Raw genomic sequence first — 16,738 nt, forward strand, 5'->3', positions numbered from 1 at the left:
AATGGTATCTGTTGAACATAGTAAAATAACCTAATCACTCACTCGTTCTGAGGTGTCTAGATCCTGAGGAGAAAAAAACAAAAGCAAAACAAAACAAAACAGAACAAAACATGAAATTACCCCAATCCAGAGGAGCGCTACTGAAATTAATGCTATGAGTCAGTATGGAAATTGGTCAAAACAGAGTGCATCTGAAGCTCAGTGTCGGAGTCCTATAATTAATAGTTATTTTTTACTTGAAGATCTGTCTAAATGTGGAATGAGAAGGTTAAATTACATGGCACAAGGGCCTGCATCCTGCTCTGAGTGTTTCTACCTCTCCAGTTTCATTTAGGGTCAAATGAGCAGAAACCTTACACTACCGGTTAATATTTAACTGCTGGGCAGGGGTTGAAGCTGGATGCTGGTGCTACATCTGGAAAGAACACATTAGCCCTCTAAAGGCAGCACAAATCACAGCCCAGCAGCCCAGGGAGCTGGGCTCCTCACCTTTAGAGATCTAAACACGCTTTAGCGAGAGGACTACTGGACCGAACTCTTGCATTAAAAACGAACAAAAGACAACAGTGCAGCATACACATGCTTGCACCCACACAGACACACACCAAAAAAAAAAAAAAAATAACAACTCTCCGGGGTCCAATCTACAAACATCCAAGTTTCCCATTTGAAGATGACCAGAATCCCCAGATCATTTCCAATGCTTTGATGATAAACCATTTTACCATTTAGGAAGATACTCAAACGTTTTGTGGAGTTAATTACACAAACATACCTAGATTTCTCCCATCCCTCCTTAAAGAAATTTTATAACTTAAATTATTTCTTTAAAAGAGTATTGGAACAAGGAAACCACTAAATACCGAATGTGAAGTTTTAGTTCATGTAGAAACTCTATGATGATAAAAGCGGAAGTGCTTGGAATACTGTAAGTTTTTATTCTAAATGTCAAGAGATGCAGTAAACTCCTAGAGCCAATGAAATTGAACAGGAAGTCCATTTCCACTCCTAGCTAATTAATGTGAGAGAGAAGAGCCGGTTTTATTGTTAATAGATGATAGGAGTTTTCACTGAAAGAGCTATTACAAGGATCTTCATATACCCGGTGTATATATCTTCATGTATACTTATCCTACTCATTTTGAAACTGTATTAAAATGTCTATAATAACAGAACTGAAGGACCTATAATAATCGCTGAGATTTTAAGCCTGGAGGTACACATCCCAACAGACTTTGTAGTCTACACTGTGTTGTGCGGATTGATACATGTCCACAGTGTGAAGAAGAAGGAGTGTGAGGGAGAAAAAGGTGGGAGCCTATAGATGAGTACCTGGGCAAGGTCAGTGACTCCAAAGGCTGTAGATGCACTTTCTGTACAGCCCTGGACTGCCTCCACCAGCCACTAAACTGTTCTTAGGCAGCCAACCATCTCTTCCCTCAAATATGGCTACTCTTGCCTCCTTCCCTATGTGTTGGGGGAGCACTGAAGAAAATGAGCCAGGTAAGTATTTGAACCTCAGGCATGCAAACTAGCACGTGACACTTCTTTTCGAACATGCAAGTCATGAGAGCCTACACAAGTGTTGTTGATGGGGTTAGGAGTTCTAAAAACCTTCAAGTCTTTACTCTGATGGCAAACACACTGACCCACAGAGCTGACATGGCATGAGGAAATGTGACAGAAAGAATTAAAAATTTAACAAAAAATAGAGGTGACACCTGGGAGTTGGAGTGGGGCTTTTGGGCAGATAGAAAAAAAATTCCAATGAGATACCAGGCCCAGAGTCCTACAGATGCCAAGCGTGTGTAGAGGTCAAGGCAGATTTCAGGGAGACCAGGAGTCCATCTAGTGAGCTTGGGCCAGCAACATGCAGGGGACCAGATCTCTTGGGGCCTAGCAGGTCTTGGTAAACTCTTAGGATATTTTTTCTTTACCTGAGAAATCAGGAAAAGTAAGTAGGGGACAAGATCCACATGTACTTGAAAATGTACCAAATGGCAACTATTTCCAAATGATGGGTCCACCAGGGATTAAGTCATGGTGAATGAATATTGCCTGACAGTTATTTTTGGTTCAACTACATTATAAAAAGTGGTTGGACTTTATGGGTCAAAAATGATGGAACACTGTCATGAATTCCAAGGATTTACTGGATAAGGTTGATAAAATTGGGGGGGGGGCACTCTGGTATAAAATATACATGGACTTGAACAGCCAGCAGGACTTATTAGCTATATAGTGCTGGGTAAATTATTCCGTTTACCTCTTCCTCTTCAGAGGTTTCCTCTTATGTACAAATCGGGGATGCCAGTATTACCTCAGGCCCAGGACTGTTGTGATTGACTGAGCTACAGAGGTAGAGCAGTTAGCACAGGCCCTATAAGTGTATCAACTTACAAAGGGGACTTTGCTTGCACAAGCACAGACAATGAAAAATAATTCAGGGACAAATATTTTTTAATAATATACAAGGAACAAACTTCTAATTTTTCTAGGTTTTGAAGCAACACTTAGAAAACGTAGTAACAGCTTTTTAATCAAATTATTCCATGCTTTTACATAATTTACTGTTTAAAGAGATAACTAGGTGAATAATCTAGAACTACTATAGTCATTGTTGAAAAATTCAAGTTATTTCAATTACACGTTAACTTTGTCCATCATTTGCTCTACTAATTTAATAAACGAGAAAACCAAAACCAAAACCAACTCGAACTGTAGTCTTTAAATGAAATCAAGAGTAAAGTTGCTTTAAATACCTTTGGCACCACACAAACTTCGGAATGCTCTTTAGAATTTGTGTAAAGCAGTTTAAAAAAAAAAAACAATTCGACAACGCTGCTTATGTTCACATTTAAAATACAGTGAGATGATTCACAGAAAATTATAGCCAGGGCCAACTCTCAAAATGGTTAATTTGACAATCTTGTCTACATTTTAATACGGCACGTTATAAAGAACTTGCAACAAAACAGGGATGATGCAGATTTAGTGAGTGACAGCTTCTATAAATCACAGGACTTCATTGCTGCAATTCAGAACATTGTTTCCGAAACAAATGTAACCCTCAGAACTCCCTCACCCCCATAGGAAGCACCTTTTCTGGCCCACTGCCTTTCGTTTATTTTTATTTATTTATTTATTTATTTATTTATTTATTTATTTATTTATTTATTTATTTTTGTCAAGTAGGTAGAAATAGGTGTTGACTACTTGGTTTTCCCGAATGTGTGCTCACACAGGCTTCTTCAGCGAGCGGCCGCGCCTCCGAGGAGCCACCGCCTCCACCTCCGGACTGTAACCTGCGGTGAGGATAACGGAACCGCGCGTCACGCCGCATGGAACGGAGCCCGCCCGCCCGTGGGTGCGCACGCGTGTGCCATCTCCGCCCACGGTCCGGGGCCGCCTCGCAGCACACGGCGATGCGAGGCCCGTCACGCGTGGCGCTGGCTCCAGGGGAAACCTCGCTGGAGTCCCCACCGCGGAAGACACTGCGGTGCGGGCGCCTACGCCGACTCAGTCCACCGCCACCTAGCACCCCAAGCGATCCGACGGTCGGGTCCCTCGCCCCGCCAGGTGGGCGCCGCGCCAGAACCGTTCCGCCCCGCTTCTCGGTCCGCAGGCCATCGTTCCCCCACTTCCCCAACCCCAACGCAGGCGCGCTCCAGGCCCGCCCCTCCCCCCTCGGCGCGCTCTCCGCCCGGTGGGGCGGAGCGACCCTCGGAAGGGGCGTGGCCACAGCCCTCGACGCGCGCACGCGCTCTCAGCCTCACGGCTACGTGTCGGCACACGTGACGCCCACCCGAGAGTCCCCAGTGAAGCAACAGGACGTTAAAAAAAAAATTTTTTTTTTGAGGGGTAGCGAGGAAGGTGGACGAAGAGGTTTAAAAAAAAAAAAACCAAACTATAGTAACGCGCGCGGACGCGAGGCCCGGGCGGCGGCGAGCGCTGCGCGTCGCGGAGAGTCCCGCCGGGATTCCTCTCAGCCGCCGCGCCCGACCGCGCCCGCCGCCTCAGCAACAGCGCGCCGACGAGCCAGTGCCGCCGCCCGCGTCCCCCTCAGCCGCGACCCGGGCCCCGCGCAGGCCACCGCCGGCGCGCGTCCTCTTCGCCGCGGCCGGGCCCTGCACCGGCCGTCCCGCCCGAGCGGCCAGGGGCGGCGGCGGGGGGCGGGAGCGCGCCCAGCCCCGTAACGGCCGCCCTGCGCGGCCCCGCCCGCCGCCCGCCCCCGGCCCTGCCCGCGCCCCTCCCCCCGCCGCCGCCGGCTGCGCCGCCTGAACTGAGGCGAACTCCGCCGCCAAGTGAGTGAGGAGGAGGAGAGCCGCGGAGGAAGAGGAGGAGCGCAGTCGGAGCGCGGCGGCGGCGGCGGCAACGCGGAGCGCCGCGGCGGACAGCACCGCAGACTCGCGAGCTTCGGCGCAGGCGGCGCGACCGGCCGACGAGCGGCCCCCGGCTCCTCGCGGCGCAGCGGCCCCGCGCCGCGCTCGGCCCGAGACCCGCCTCCGCCGCCGGCCTCGCGAGGGGAGCCGCGCCGGGCGGCCGAGGAGCGGCGGCCGCGGCGCGTCGGGCCGGGCGAAAGTGCCTGCGGGGGGCGGGCGGGCGCGCGGAGCCGGCCGCCCCGGGGCTCGGCGCGGGAGCCGGAGCGGGAGCCGGCGCGGAGCGGGACGCGGTGTCCCGAGCGGCCGGCGGCCGGAGCTCGCCCCCGCCCCTCCCTCCTCTCCTCCGGCGGCGGCGGCGGCGGGCGGAGTGAGCTGCGGAGCCTGGAATATGGTCGGGGAAATGGAAACGAAGGAGAAGCCGAAGCCCACCCCAGATTACTTGATGCAGCTGATGAACGACAAGAAGCTTATGAGCAGCCTGCCCAACTTCTGCGGGATCTTCAACCACCTCGAGCGGCTGCTGGACGAAGGTGAGGTGGCCGGACCCGGCGCGGCGGCCCGGGATGGCGGGGCGGCGGGAAGGTCAGGCGGGCGGGCGGGCGGGCGCACAAAGGCGGCGCGGGCGGCTCGCGGCGGGGACCGGGCCGGGGCCCGGCCAGGCCCGAGGGCGGACCCGGGAGCACGCGGGGCTGCGGGGCTGCGGCCGGCTCCCGACGGCGGGGCGGCTAGGCTCCCCGCCATTCCGGCCATCCCGGCCGCCCCGGCCCGGCCACACGAGTCCCCGAGCTCCGCCTGGTCTCGCCCGCGGGGCCCCAGCTTAGCGGGCTCGTTTCGGTGGAGTTGTGTGGCCCGCAGTACCCGAGTGGACCCCGAGATATTCAGGAATTACGTAGGGTACGGAAAAGTAGTGCTTATGTGGCCGAAGGCGAGGACGAAGTGACAGAGCAGAGCACTTTTTGTCCTTTTGTTTGGGGAAGCGAGAACTGTTTGGGAGTTTAACTTCACTTTTTTTTTTTTTTTTTTTTTTTTTAGTCGGTGGTGGTGGTGGTGGGGGAGGAGTACGAAATACCGCGATGACAGACCTGAACGGAATCCGAGTTCGGAAGAACTGGGGCGGAGGGTTCGCTCCTGGCGTAGCCGCCTGCGTTTGCAGGGCGGGGAGCTGGAAGTTTGAAAAGACGGGGATAAAATAGAGCAGAAGTTTGCAGAAGCCGAGTTGGGAGCGTTGTGGGGAGCAAAGACTGACTGGAAGATTAATGCTGGTTAGCTGTGGAATTCTTTAGGAACTTCGCACAACAGCGATCTGGAGTGTTAGTTTCCAGTAGCTGTGGGTTTATGTGGACGCCCGGGGCGGGGTTCGGGGTGGGGGGGAGGATAGGACCAACAAGTCTGCTTTGAAAATCGAATAGCGAGTACTTTCGGTCTTCTCTTTTAAAGTCTCTGAGTGGACTGTTTAAAGGAAGCGGAAAACTATGTTGGACAGATGAACATGGATTTTAGGATCTTTAGAAGAATTTCGAAAAATTTCAGAGATTGTTGGGGCTATCTTGTGCTTAGGGAGCTGGCGTGTCAGGGAAGAACAAAAGACTCCGAGCTAAAAGATGGTTAAAGAACTATTTTAAGAGCTTCTGTTGGGTGGGGAGCCTTGGGCACTATTTAAAACAGAAAACATTCAGCTATTCAGCTATTACCCATGAACATAACATAACACATTGAAAGAGGCCTTTTTTACTGTTGGGTTAGCATATTTGTTAGTATTAAATTGCCTTGGAGAAAACTTGAGCTGCCCCTTTAAGGGTTTTTGCCTTTCTTTTTTGTGTTGGCATTTGAAAAATTGTGGAGGCAGAAAACTTTCTGGAATGTCCAAAAAAAAAAAAAAAAAAAAAAAAGCTGGAGTTCTTAAATTGAGTATTTCCAAAAGTGAGCGCTAAGGGGCGCCAGTTATTTTTTTTTAACCTTGGAAATATTTGGAACAAAATGGGTAGTCTGCTTAATAATCTGACCTATATTAGGTGCAGTTGAAACTTAAATTTTTGGATGACTTCATTTGTCATCCACAAATGTGATTAGAGTGAAAACACCTAATACATTGATATTTCTTCCTTGGCATTGGTTTTTGTGCTATTAGTATCAAATTTCTGAAGAAAAATTTAGTTTTTAAAACTTCAATCAAGGGAGAATTTCTTTAAAATGAACTAAAGCACATTCTTAAAATGCTTCCTATATGCAAGTGACTTAGTGGAGCTTATAAAAAGTTTGGATATGCTATAAAGAAAACTAGTAGGAGTTTTTTAAATTAGTTGTAAAGGCTGCCCAAGTGGTTCTCTTTCAGCTTGATCAGAAATAACTGCCTTAATTCGAGGTTGACATAAGTCTTTCAACTAGAAGAATTTCAATTATGTCATTTCTGCACAGGCTTATTTCTCTTGGTTAGAAATAGTAACCCCTTTGGGTTTTAAATGTAAAAGACAGCTAGTTTAGGATAACAATATTGAAAGTAATGTCTGGTGTCTCCTCTTCATGTTTTCTCCATCTTCACCGTAGTCCATTTGTACTCCGGAATCTCAGCATCAGGTCAGTGTAGAGATGACTTGGATGTTACGGGAGACAGCAAATTGACTAGGGATTGTGATTGTTTTCGTCAGACCAGAGAAGCTTGCAAGAAAGGGACTTGTCCTTAGTGTGTCATAGGCTTTTGACTCTACTTGTTAGTCTTATTGTAAATTTAATTTGACTTGAAAATACTGGTTTCTTAAGGGCATCGTAATTTTCTTGGTAGATGACTTAATTGTGAAAATTGGCAACTTGTCCTTTACCCCTTGTGGCCTCTCATTGTCCAAAACAAATTAATCATGACTTCTGTTTGTGGTTAGGGATTACATTTTACTTTGTCTGTAATGCTTGGAAGAAAAATTACTTTTACATTCAGATAAAACTAAGTTTCACTTTAGGGATTAAACTGTTCAGTGGTAATAAAATGCTCTCTGATAATTAGAAACTTTGAATGGGACTATTTAGCAATTTTATTTTAAAAATTCTTTTCCAGCAGTTAACCTTTAATATGGTTCCTATTTGAGAATTTCCATTTGGTTAGTTAACAAATTTGGGAATGAGGTATGTTGGTTTTTCTACTCGTTAAAACTTGAATGATACAGAAATTGTATATTGTTTCTTGCTGGCTTAAAGAAAGTAGCCTATAGTGCTTAACTTAGGTAAATCAGTCCTTGTGTTGTTGGCTGTTAATTCTGCTTGTGAGTTGTGTCAGTCTTTCATAGTTATCTTTAGCAGGATAGGTTTTTTTTAAAGTTAACAATATATTTTAGGCCAGGGCAGTCCTAAATAAAAGCTATAACTTGAGTTAATACTTGTAAGACTTAAAGGATTGTTTAACTAGAGGTGAGCAGAAGATTACAAATAGAATGTAGGTCTTAAACTACTTTCTCTTAGGATTTTAACTGAACCTCCTTACCATCCCTGGGATAAAGTTACGCAGATTATCTTAAAGACATTTCTTTGTAATGAAAACAAAACTGTTAGAGTAGTTGAATACAAAGCATTTTTAAAAAAATAAACATTTTGCAATTTAATATCGAAGATAGATGTGCAGCAGTAAATAACAGACAAATAACAAGTAGTGAAAAGCAAGAATGTGATACATGAACATGGCATTTCCAGTTTTAATTCTTTAGGCAGGATTATGGGAGGGAGGCTGCTTCTATGAAAATGAGAATGTGGTTTGGTGAAAAAGGGCAGTCTGAAACTTTTTATGGAAGCTGTCAGGAAAACTAGTTTATAATTCAGGAAAAGTAAACAAATGTTAGATTCTGCATGAATGGTTTAAAAATGTTTTTATTTTTGATAATCCTTTTTCATAAAATTTCCTGCTCTTTAAAACTGAGATGATTTTTAATTAAAATTGGCTTTGCTATTTATGTTTACCTTTGAGAATGTGTTCATTGTTGCATGTGTCATACCCCTGTCATTTCTCGAATTTTAATTATTTTCTTTTTGAGAAAACTTGTTTTGTCCATAAACACTGGCTTAAAACTTTGTATGACCATAGATACTGAGAGGACCTAGGTGTTTTACACTTTGCTAAATTTTTAGATTTTCTTTTTTTAAAAAGCAAACATTGTTGACAGTAGTTATTATTTGTGTCAAGCATACTTTACTTAAGGGGGTAGTTAATTTGTTTAAGAGCTAAGGCATTGCTTTAGTAATCCATTCGGAGTTGTAATAAGCTGCTACTTCTCACCAGTCGTTTGGACATTGATTCTGCATGTGCACTGCATTGCTCCAGAGGTGGGGTGGTGAGCTTCACTATGTTGTATAGTTAAGGTTGTCCTGTTAAACAGCAGCACAGCTAAGTTTATAGTAGAAATAGGTCTTTGAGAGTCACATTTCCTGGTATGTTTGCTATCATTGCCTTTTCTGAGATAAGTATGAGAATGTTAAAATAAAAATTCTGATTTGCATGAGAGTGGGTGTGTTCGATGATAGGGACCTTCAGAGCTGTCCCAGATCAGTCTTTGACCTTTTAGGTGGTTTGAACATTATACATCTCTGATAATTATGACCCCATCTCTCACTGTCCTGGAGCTGGAGTCTCACTAGTTTCCCATCAGATCAAGTAGTTTTTAGTATCTAAAAGGGAAACAAAGTCCTATGACAAAAATCTGACTAGTATAACCCCTTGTTGCCAAAGACCCTTTATAAAGCAGGGTTAAGAAACACCTTTTTCAGCTGCTGTATTTAGATGTGTAGTTTTCTTTTAGTTTCTTTTGCTTTTGGTACTAAGAGAATTAAACTATTTGATTATATGGACAGCTTTTAATAATCATAGGACCTGCACTTTGGTTTGAGAGAATCAGTTTGTTTGATGATGCTGTTATAAGGAAAAGTTACCCCTTTCTGTCTGAAATGGAATATTGGTTTTGTTTGTTAATAACGCAGAAGATAGGACACTGAGCAACTTTCTGCTCCTAGTATGTCAACTGCTGTGGGGATAGCTAACAATCTATTTTAAGGGTGCGGGATGGATGAAATGGATCCATGTTAGGAGGTCATGATTAGAACCATGTGCTGCTTTCTTTGCATGACTCACTTGATGATTTCGTTTTTCTCCATTTAGTTGACATTAAGGCAGTACAGTAGGGATTTTAAATGCAGTGTTTTCCTCCTTTGCAATGATCTCTTTTAGGAAATGTATATACTTTTTTTGTTGTTTTTTTCTTTTTTTCGGAGCTGGGGACCGAACCCAGGGCCTTGTGCTTGCTAGGCAACCGCTCTACCACTGAGCCAAATCCCCAGCCCCTATACTTTTTAAAAAATTGGCCTTTTTTTCATTTTGGAGGACTCATTGCTTACTTAATGTCCAAGGAATGATTTTTTTCAGCATCATTTTCATTTAATATAAAAACAAAATAAGCATAAATACTAAAATTAGTATAGTTTGTCATCTTAGTGTGGCTTTATTAGGGAAAAAGTTTATGAATACAAACCATTTTCTGTCTGGTGCTACTTATGCAGTTATCACCATTGGAACTTAGATCTGATTGTTTCTGTATGCCTTTTAGAAGTGATTCACTCCATGTGTACAACTCAACTTGTAACAGACACTTTGATGTTTAAATTTAAAATCACATCAACTTACATTCCTTTTGAATTCTAGTTTTTCTTTAAATGCTTTTAATCACAATATAGAAGTGGAATTAAACACTAATACTTTAAACACATAAAGCAGTTTTGTAATAATCAGTGAAAGCTTTGGACTCTTAGAGAACAAAGGTAACTGCATTTTCTTTCCTTAAAAAAAAAAATCTCCCTCCCAGGGGGAGGGGGGCTGGGATAAGGGGTTTATGGACAGGAAACCAGGAAAGGGGATAACATTGAAATGTAAATTAAAAAAATCCAATAAAAATTATCCCCCTCCCTTTGTAATATATATGTAGTAGTTATTCTGTGTTTAATATTGATTTTACTTTATTATCATAGATAAGGGTAGGAATTAGAAGTATAAAATTCCTTTGCTTATTTAGGGTTGTTTTTGTCATTATGTCCAAATGTCCATCCATACACAGAAACATGTCAGTGCTTATATTAGTCCTTGTAAGTTTTAACATTTTTAGAATTATGTAGGTAAGTTTTTTAGCCATTTGCTCTTAAAATCAATATATAGGCCTTGTATCATTACTGTTATTTTTATGAAAGAATTGTCTAGTTCAGGTTGTTTTAGATCCTGTCCAAAGGGAGTAGAGTGCTAGGAGAAAACATGAAAAGGCAGGTAATTCCACAAAATGGTCCTTTGTGGGTATGATACAAGAAGAATGCATGCTTGAGAGTGCTTGTGGATCTGTAAAGGAAGACACCAGGTGAGTGCTGGCCAGCATAGTGGAGGTGGTGAACTTAGAGGGAAGACAAGAAGCAGGTTGTGGAGGTAGTGATTAATCTGCTGGGCCTAAGATTGTAAAGGTTCAGGTTTTTAAGCCTTGTTCTGGATTTAGTACAAAACCAAATTATTATAGAGTCAGGGGCACGATCAGCTTGGTCAGTAGCAAGTTATTGGGAGCTAGGTTTATGATTTGAAATACATAGGACAAAATCCAGCAAACATATTTGTTACAGTCTTAAGAACTTAAGACAGTTCTTAAGACCTAGGAAAAATAGTACAGAATTTTAAGGGCTAGAGAGATGGTCCAGCAGTTGAGAACTGTCTACTCTTCTAGAGGACCAGGATTAATTCTCAGCACCCACATGATGGCTCACACCCATCTGTAACCCCAGTCCCAGGGGCATCTGACATCCTCTTCTAGCCTCTTTGAGCACTAGGCACGCACCTTCACACAGCGTATAGTATATCATGTGCAAGCCAGAATGCTCATACACACATAAAACAAGTAAAAATTAAAAATACTGTGGATCTTAAACTTCAATGTCATACTATTTACTCAGTTTCAAAAATCGTCTCGTACGTATTGTGGAAGAGAATATAGAAATAACACCAAGAAAGACATTTCTTGGATAAGTCTTAGCGGAGGGAAAATTAGTGCAAATCAAGTGATCATATTCAGAACTGTTAGGACCTGAGACCAGAAAATGTAGACATAGCAGTCTAGAGAGGGTGGGGACTTGCCTTTATCACAAAGCTCGCTCGTTGTTGTAGAGGTGGTGCAGGCCCTTCATTCTGTATGCTGACTTGTTTTATGATGTATGTGCCACTCATGCGAGTAGACTGAGAGGAAGAGAGTTCCAGTGTATTTCCACACACTGGAAAACTGTTAGAGCCTCCCTCCCTGTGTGAACAGAGGGAAGACGGAAGCAATTTTGCCACTTCTGTGCTATGTTGGACTTGAACAAATGCTGGTCAACTTCTTGGAGCTAGAATATATATTCTTCTTAAAATAGCTAAAAATAAGACCTTTTTTTGGGGGGGGAGGTGTCAGTTATTCTAAAAGTGAGAAATCAAAGGTATGTTTGGAGGATTTAAATTTACTTGAACTTTTCTGTAACCAAAGGATAGAGCCCCAGTTCTTAAAATATTGTTATACAAATGAATTCAGTGTTCATTTACCAGTGTTGCTATTTTTATTACTGTTATTTTTAGTAACCACTCAGAGGAAGGCAGTATTTTTCATTAGAAGATTTAATATAGAGGCTTAATACTGATAAGTGATTCAGGCCAGGAAGGTAAGTTTGCTTCACCTTTAGATCAGCGTGGGGCATAGCTCTGTTTTTGTTGTTTTTAAGTCAGGGAGGTAACTAAGAATGACACTCTATAAAGCAGCTGCTGTCAACCTTTAATATTATAGTCTCATGTGGTGGTGGCCTCCAACTATAAAATTATTTTGTTGCTATTTCATAACTAATTTTGTACTGTTATGAATCGTAAATATGCAGGATATTAGATACGTGGTCCTTGTGAAAGGGTCTTCCCATCTCCAGTGGGGTCATGACCCACAGGTTTCAGAGTCTCTGTGCTAAAGAAAGACGATTGTGAGCTGGGGAGTTAGGTGTGCCGCATTTAGTTACTACATCCTATTTCCTATACCAGTTTCTGGAGGGTGAGTGACTGTTCATTTGTAATTATATTAAAAAAAAACCCTTGAAGTAGAAGTCTTAGTTCTTTGTGCAAAGTAATTTTATTACCTAGATACAGTTGTATGCTAAGAATTGAACCTAGAGCTTCATACATGCTGGGCAAATGCTGTATCATTTGTTTTATTCTTACAAATAGAATAAACTCCTTTTCTAAGCAAAGTCTGTCTATTCTGAGGATATAAGATACAAAAGATTGCTCATATGAGAAGTCTTCTTCTATCAATATTTTTAAGTTTCTTCTGGTAGGAATAATCTGGTAGAGAAACCGGAAAGGCAGAGGAAGGTGCTTTAACTATTAGCTTTATGTTCTTGAGAGTCCTTAACTGGTAGTTTACAGGTACAGACCTGAAGTGTTAATTAAGTAGACCTTCTTGAGTAGTGTAACCTGGTCTTGGTAGTCTGGAATGAAGTGAGTGGGAAGGTATGCTCTAGGACAAAGGGGGACAGTCAGAAAGGTAGTCAGAAGGTGCTACTGTATTAGTACACAGTGGCACATGCCTGAGTTTAAAGTTAGCCTGATATACATAGCAAGGTCTAGGCCAGTCAGGGCTGTCTAACAAGAAAGACCCCGGAAGAAAAGAAGGATGAGGACTGGTGATGGCAGGATACAAGCTTTTCTTAGAACATACATATTGATTAGTTGGTTAGTTGGAATGGCAAATGCTTGCAGAGTAGTAGTGTGAACAGTAAGTGAAGTTTAGAGAGTAGGCAAAACCAGGACTGGATTGTGGTGCTTCTACATACTGGACTTGATAGTTGAATTTTATTCCAGGAATTCTTAAGTTTTGGACTTTTTGGGTATGTCATAGTGAACTTGTGCATAAACTAATAAAAACACGTCATATAGGTATATAGAATCAGGGTGGAAGGTTAAGCATTTGTATATGGTTGACTTATTACGATTCCTTTCTGGACAAGACTGGGGAACTCAAAGCTTCATAAGCCCTCTTCTGCAAACTTCAAAGATACTTTTCTGTTTAGACAAATGCTCTGACATTGTATTTTATCATGTCAGAAAAGTGAGTGTGTGTGTGCATGTGCGTGCATGAGTGCCTGTGTGCGTGCGTGTGTTGTTTTCAGCCCAATTTTGATCACTTAAGAGAGAATTGAACTTAATTGTTTTAAGTTGTGGGCTTTTTTGGGGGGTGGGGAGGAGACAGGGTTTCTCTGTTGTATCCCTGGCTGTCCTGAAACTTAAGAGATCCATCTGTGTTTGTTTCCTGAGTGCTGGGATTAAAGGGGCATTGCAACACCACTGCATGACAAAAATTGCACTTTTTAATTTTTTAAAATGAAAGTTGAAAAGAAGGAAGAAACTTTTGTGATGTCATGTATTAAATCAAATCTGTGTTAGCAAGCATAATGAGATTTTTTGAGCATTACTTTGCTGATATGTGTTACTTCTGCTTAACTGAATTGTCAGTATTGATTAAAATATGGTAGAGATACATTGATAATCCATTCTTAAAGTTTTATCTTTCAAAATTAATATTTTTTTTATTAGTGATACTACATTAACAAAAGAGTCACTACTCAGATTTCTGTAGTTGCATCTGGAGTGTTCTTTATTCCTGCAATGTCCAAATCAAATAGTTGAATCTTTTTATAATTTTAAATCTATTAAAATTTGGAAACAACTTTAAAAAATGCATCAACTTGAACTTCTTTATTGAGAAGTTGTTTCTTATTCTTTTTATACTTACTGTGTTGGAAATTATGTCTATATACATATTTATAATTTTGTATTTGTTTTGTATGTTTAAGACCAGGTCTTTGCTTTGTATATCAGACTACCCTTGAACCTACTGTGTGTGTAGTGTTTGAGTGGCCTCAAATTTGTGATCCTTCTGCCCTCAAACGTAGGAATTATATGAGTGCTACCACCTCACTAGGTTTAGGAAGTTAGATTTAAAAGGTAAAGCAGGTTGAATAATAGCATGTTTGGAATATACCAGAGGTGGTGGTGTGTGCTTTACATTGTATCACATTAGTAGAGACAATAGTTTCACTGTTGGTGAGACTCAGATTGTTATCTGGATTAGAGTGCAGAGGCAAGAGTCTGGGTGGTCCCTTCTGTAAAACTAAGGTTTTATTTGTTTTGATCAGAACCTAACTCAGCCTTAGGTTTGCTTTATGAACCATTTATACTAGGTTAACAGCTGCTAATCTGCCTGAATTCATTTTATGAGAACGTCCACCATGATGCTTTTATTACTCTAATATTCTTTCAACCAGCATCTTGGTAGTCTTTGAAAAGTTGAACTTTGAATAATAGGGTAGGTATTATTATTTGAAATAAAATCCTATTGGGAAAGCTATGTAGATTTCTCATTATTTAGCCATAGATTTGTTAGCTGCTCAGATGTGACTTTTATGTAAAACTAGTCTTTTCATTAAGGTTCTTTTCCATTCTGAATGGTGTTACGGACTAGTTAGGTGCAAACAATATTCATCATTGTTGGTGTCAGATCATTTTCAATCTATTTCCTCTGGATACAGGTAGGTACTATTCATTTTAAAGTTAGTCAGTGTGCATCTGCATTTTTGGTTTAGTTTTATCACAATTCTGTCCTTCTTTTTTCCACACCAAAGTAATATTTTTAAAATTATATTTTATGTTTGTTTATCTTGCCTGTATGTGTGTCTGTTTGCTACATGGAGGCCAGAAGAGTGTGTTAGACCCCCTGGACTAGAGTTGCAGTTTGGAATCATCATATGAGTGATAGGAATCGCCATCTGTGTCCCCCGGAAGAGAAGCCTCTTAACTACTGAGCCAGTGCTGCAGCCCCCAATAACATTCTCCATGGTGATATAATTAGTTACTTGATTCTTTATGTAGCGTATCGGAGATATTCCCAAAATCAAAATAATCTGCAAACCACTACATATATTTAAATTCTTACTCATTTTACATATAACAAATGTATGTTTATTGTCATTTCTAGTTTGTTTTGCTTTTATGTGTAGTGTTTTCCTTTTTTTAGTAGTAAACCTTAATCATCCACTTTTTTTTTAATTTTTTTGGTTCTTTTTTTTTTTTTTCGGAGCTGGGGACCGAACCCAGGGCCTTGTGCTTCCTAGGTAAGCGCTCTACCACTGAGCTAAATCCCCAGCCCCTAATCATCCACTTTTTGATGTCAACATTTACTGTATAAGTTCTTTTATTGTACTTTTAAAGTAGCTTTTTACCTTAAACCCAGCAGAGATTAGGAGAACAAATATCTTTCAAAATGAGAAGTGTGTGTATGCGTATATGCGTGCCTTGTGTGTGTGATCCACACTGTATTTTAAAAGGAGAATGTTTTCTCTTTAGACTAATGCTTTAGATCTTAGACTGAAGGAAAATATCTGGAGAAGAGTTTTTGGTGACAGTGAAAGTTCTTTACACTTTTAAAGTTGTATGATGTAGACAAACCTCCTTGGTAGAAATGAAGCTTTTTTTTTTTTTTTTTTGGTTCTTTTTTTTTTCCGGAGCTGGGGACCGAACCCAGGGCCTTGCGCTTCCTAGGTAAGCGCTCTACCACTGAGCTAAATCCCCAGCCCCAGAAATGAAGTTTTGAAGCTGTATTTCTATGTATTTGGAAAATCTTTACTGCAACCTTTTTGTCGTTAAGAATCTTTAACAGTAAGGAACTTATGTTCCAGCAGATGGGGATGTCAGTACACACAAGAGCATTTAGTGACTAAAATGTGTTGGGAAGTGACTTGTCAGAAAAGAACATTTTATCCTTTATATTATAAGCTCAGGAATAGGATGCAGTGTAGTTATTGTGCTTATGGTAAGTATGCCTAAGTTGTATCTTTAAAGATTGTCTTTAAGAAACTGTAGGTTGACTATTTACTGTAATTAGCAGACAGATTACAATTTTTTTCTGTAATGTCTTTTGCTTTTATATTAGTATTGAAAAGTTATTTGGGGTGGGGAACTGTGTTACATATGAGGTGCACATTCGCTAGTAATCTATGCTGTTCTGGGTCTCGAATCAAATGACTGCTGTTTAGTACTATCAGCAAACTGACCCTAGCTTACTGTTCTGTTACGTGAGGAGAAAGTTCTTTTGAGGATCATAGTTTATTACAGCAATAAAAAGTTATCAGCAGTTAAACCATAATCTTATCTCACTTTATTGCTAGAGTTTATAGCATTACAGGATTTCTTGTTAGTTTTTTTTTTTTATAAATGTTATATATTTTGTTGTAAAATGTGCCTTAATAGTTGTTGAAAAAAATTGCTGTTCATTACTGTTTGAGAAATGTGT

At 41.5% G+C, this 16,738-nt stretch overlaps 1 protein-coding gene and 1 long non-coding RNA gene across 16 annotated transcripts in view; one reads left to right on the forward strand and one right to left on the reverse strand.

The window, feature by feature from the left end:
- Window positions 1-2,444: 2,444 nt before the first annotated feature.
- Window positions 2,445-3,589, reverse strand: Cahm (colon adenocarcinoma hypermethylated). The gene is given in 1 exon segment (NR_132441.1): window positions 2,445-3,589. It is a non-coding gene; the product is annotated as a colon adenocarcinoma hypermethylated (long non-coding RNA).
- A 717-nt stretch (window positions 3,590-4,306) lies between these two features.
- Qki (QKI, KH domain containing RNA binding) overlaps window positions 4,307-16,738 on the forward strand; it is a 111,994-nt gene continuing 99,562 nt past the window's right edge. For 7 of the 15 annotated variants that reach the window (XR_015635258.1, XR_015635259.1, XM_087581110.1 and 4 more), the window contains exon 1: window positions 4,307-4,912. Coding sequence is in view for 7 of the 15 variants with exons in the window: in XM_087581110.1 (XP_087437236.1) it covers window positions 4,771-4,912 (142 nt within the window). In the remaining 8 variants the exon portion in view is untranslated. 15 annotated transcript variants of the gene reach the window in all.

The sequence above is a fragment of the Rattus norvegicus genome, chromosome 1 (assembly GCF_021556685.1).
Source record: "Rattus norvegicus strain SHRSP/BbbUtx chromosome 1, alternate assembly SHRSP_T2T, whole genome shotgun sequence".
Lineage (NCBI taxonomy): Eukaryota > Metazoa > Chordata > Mammalia > Rodentia > Muridae > Rattus > Rattus norvegicus.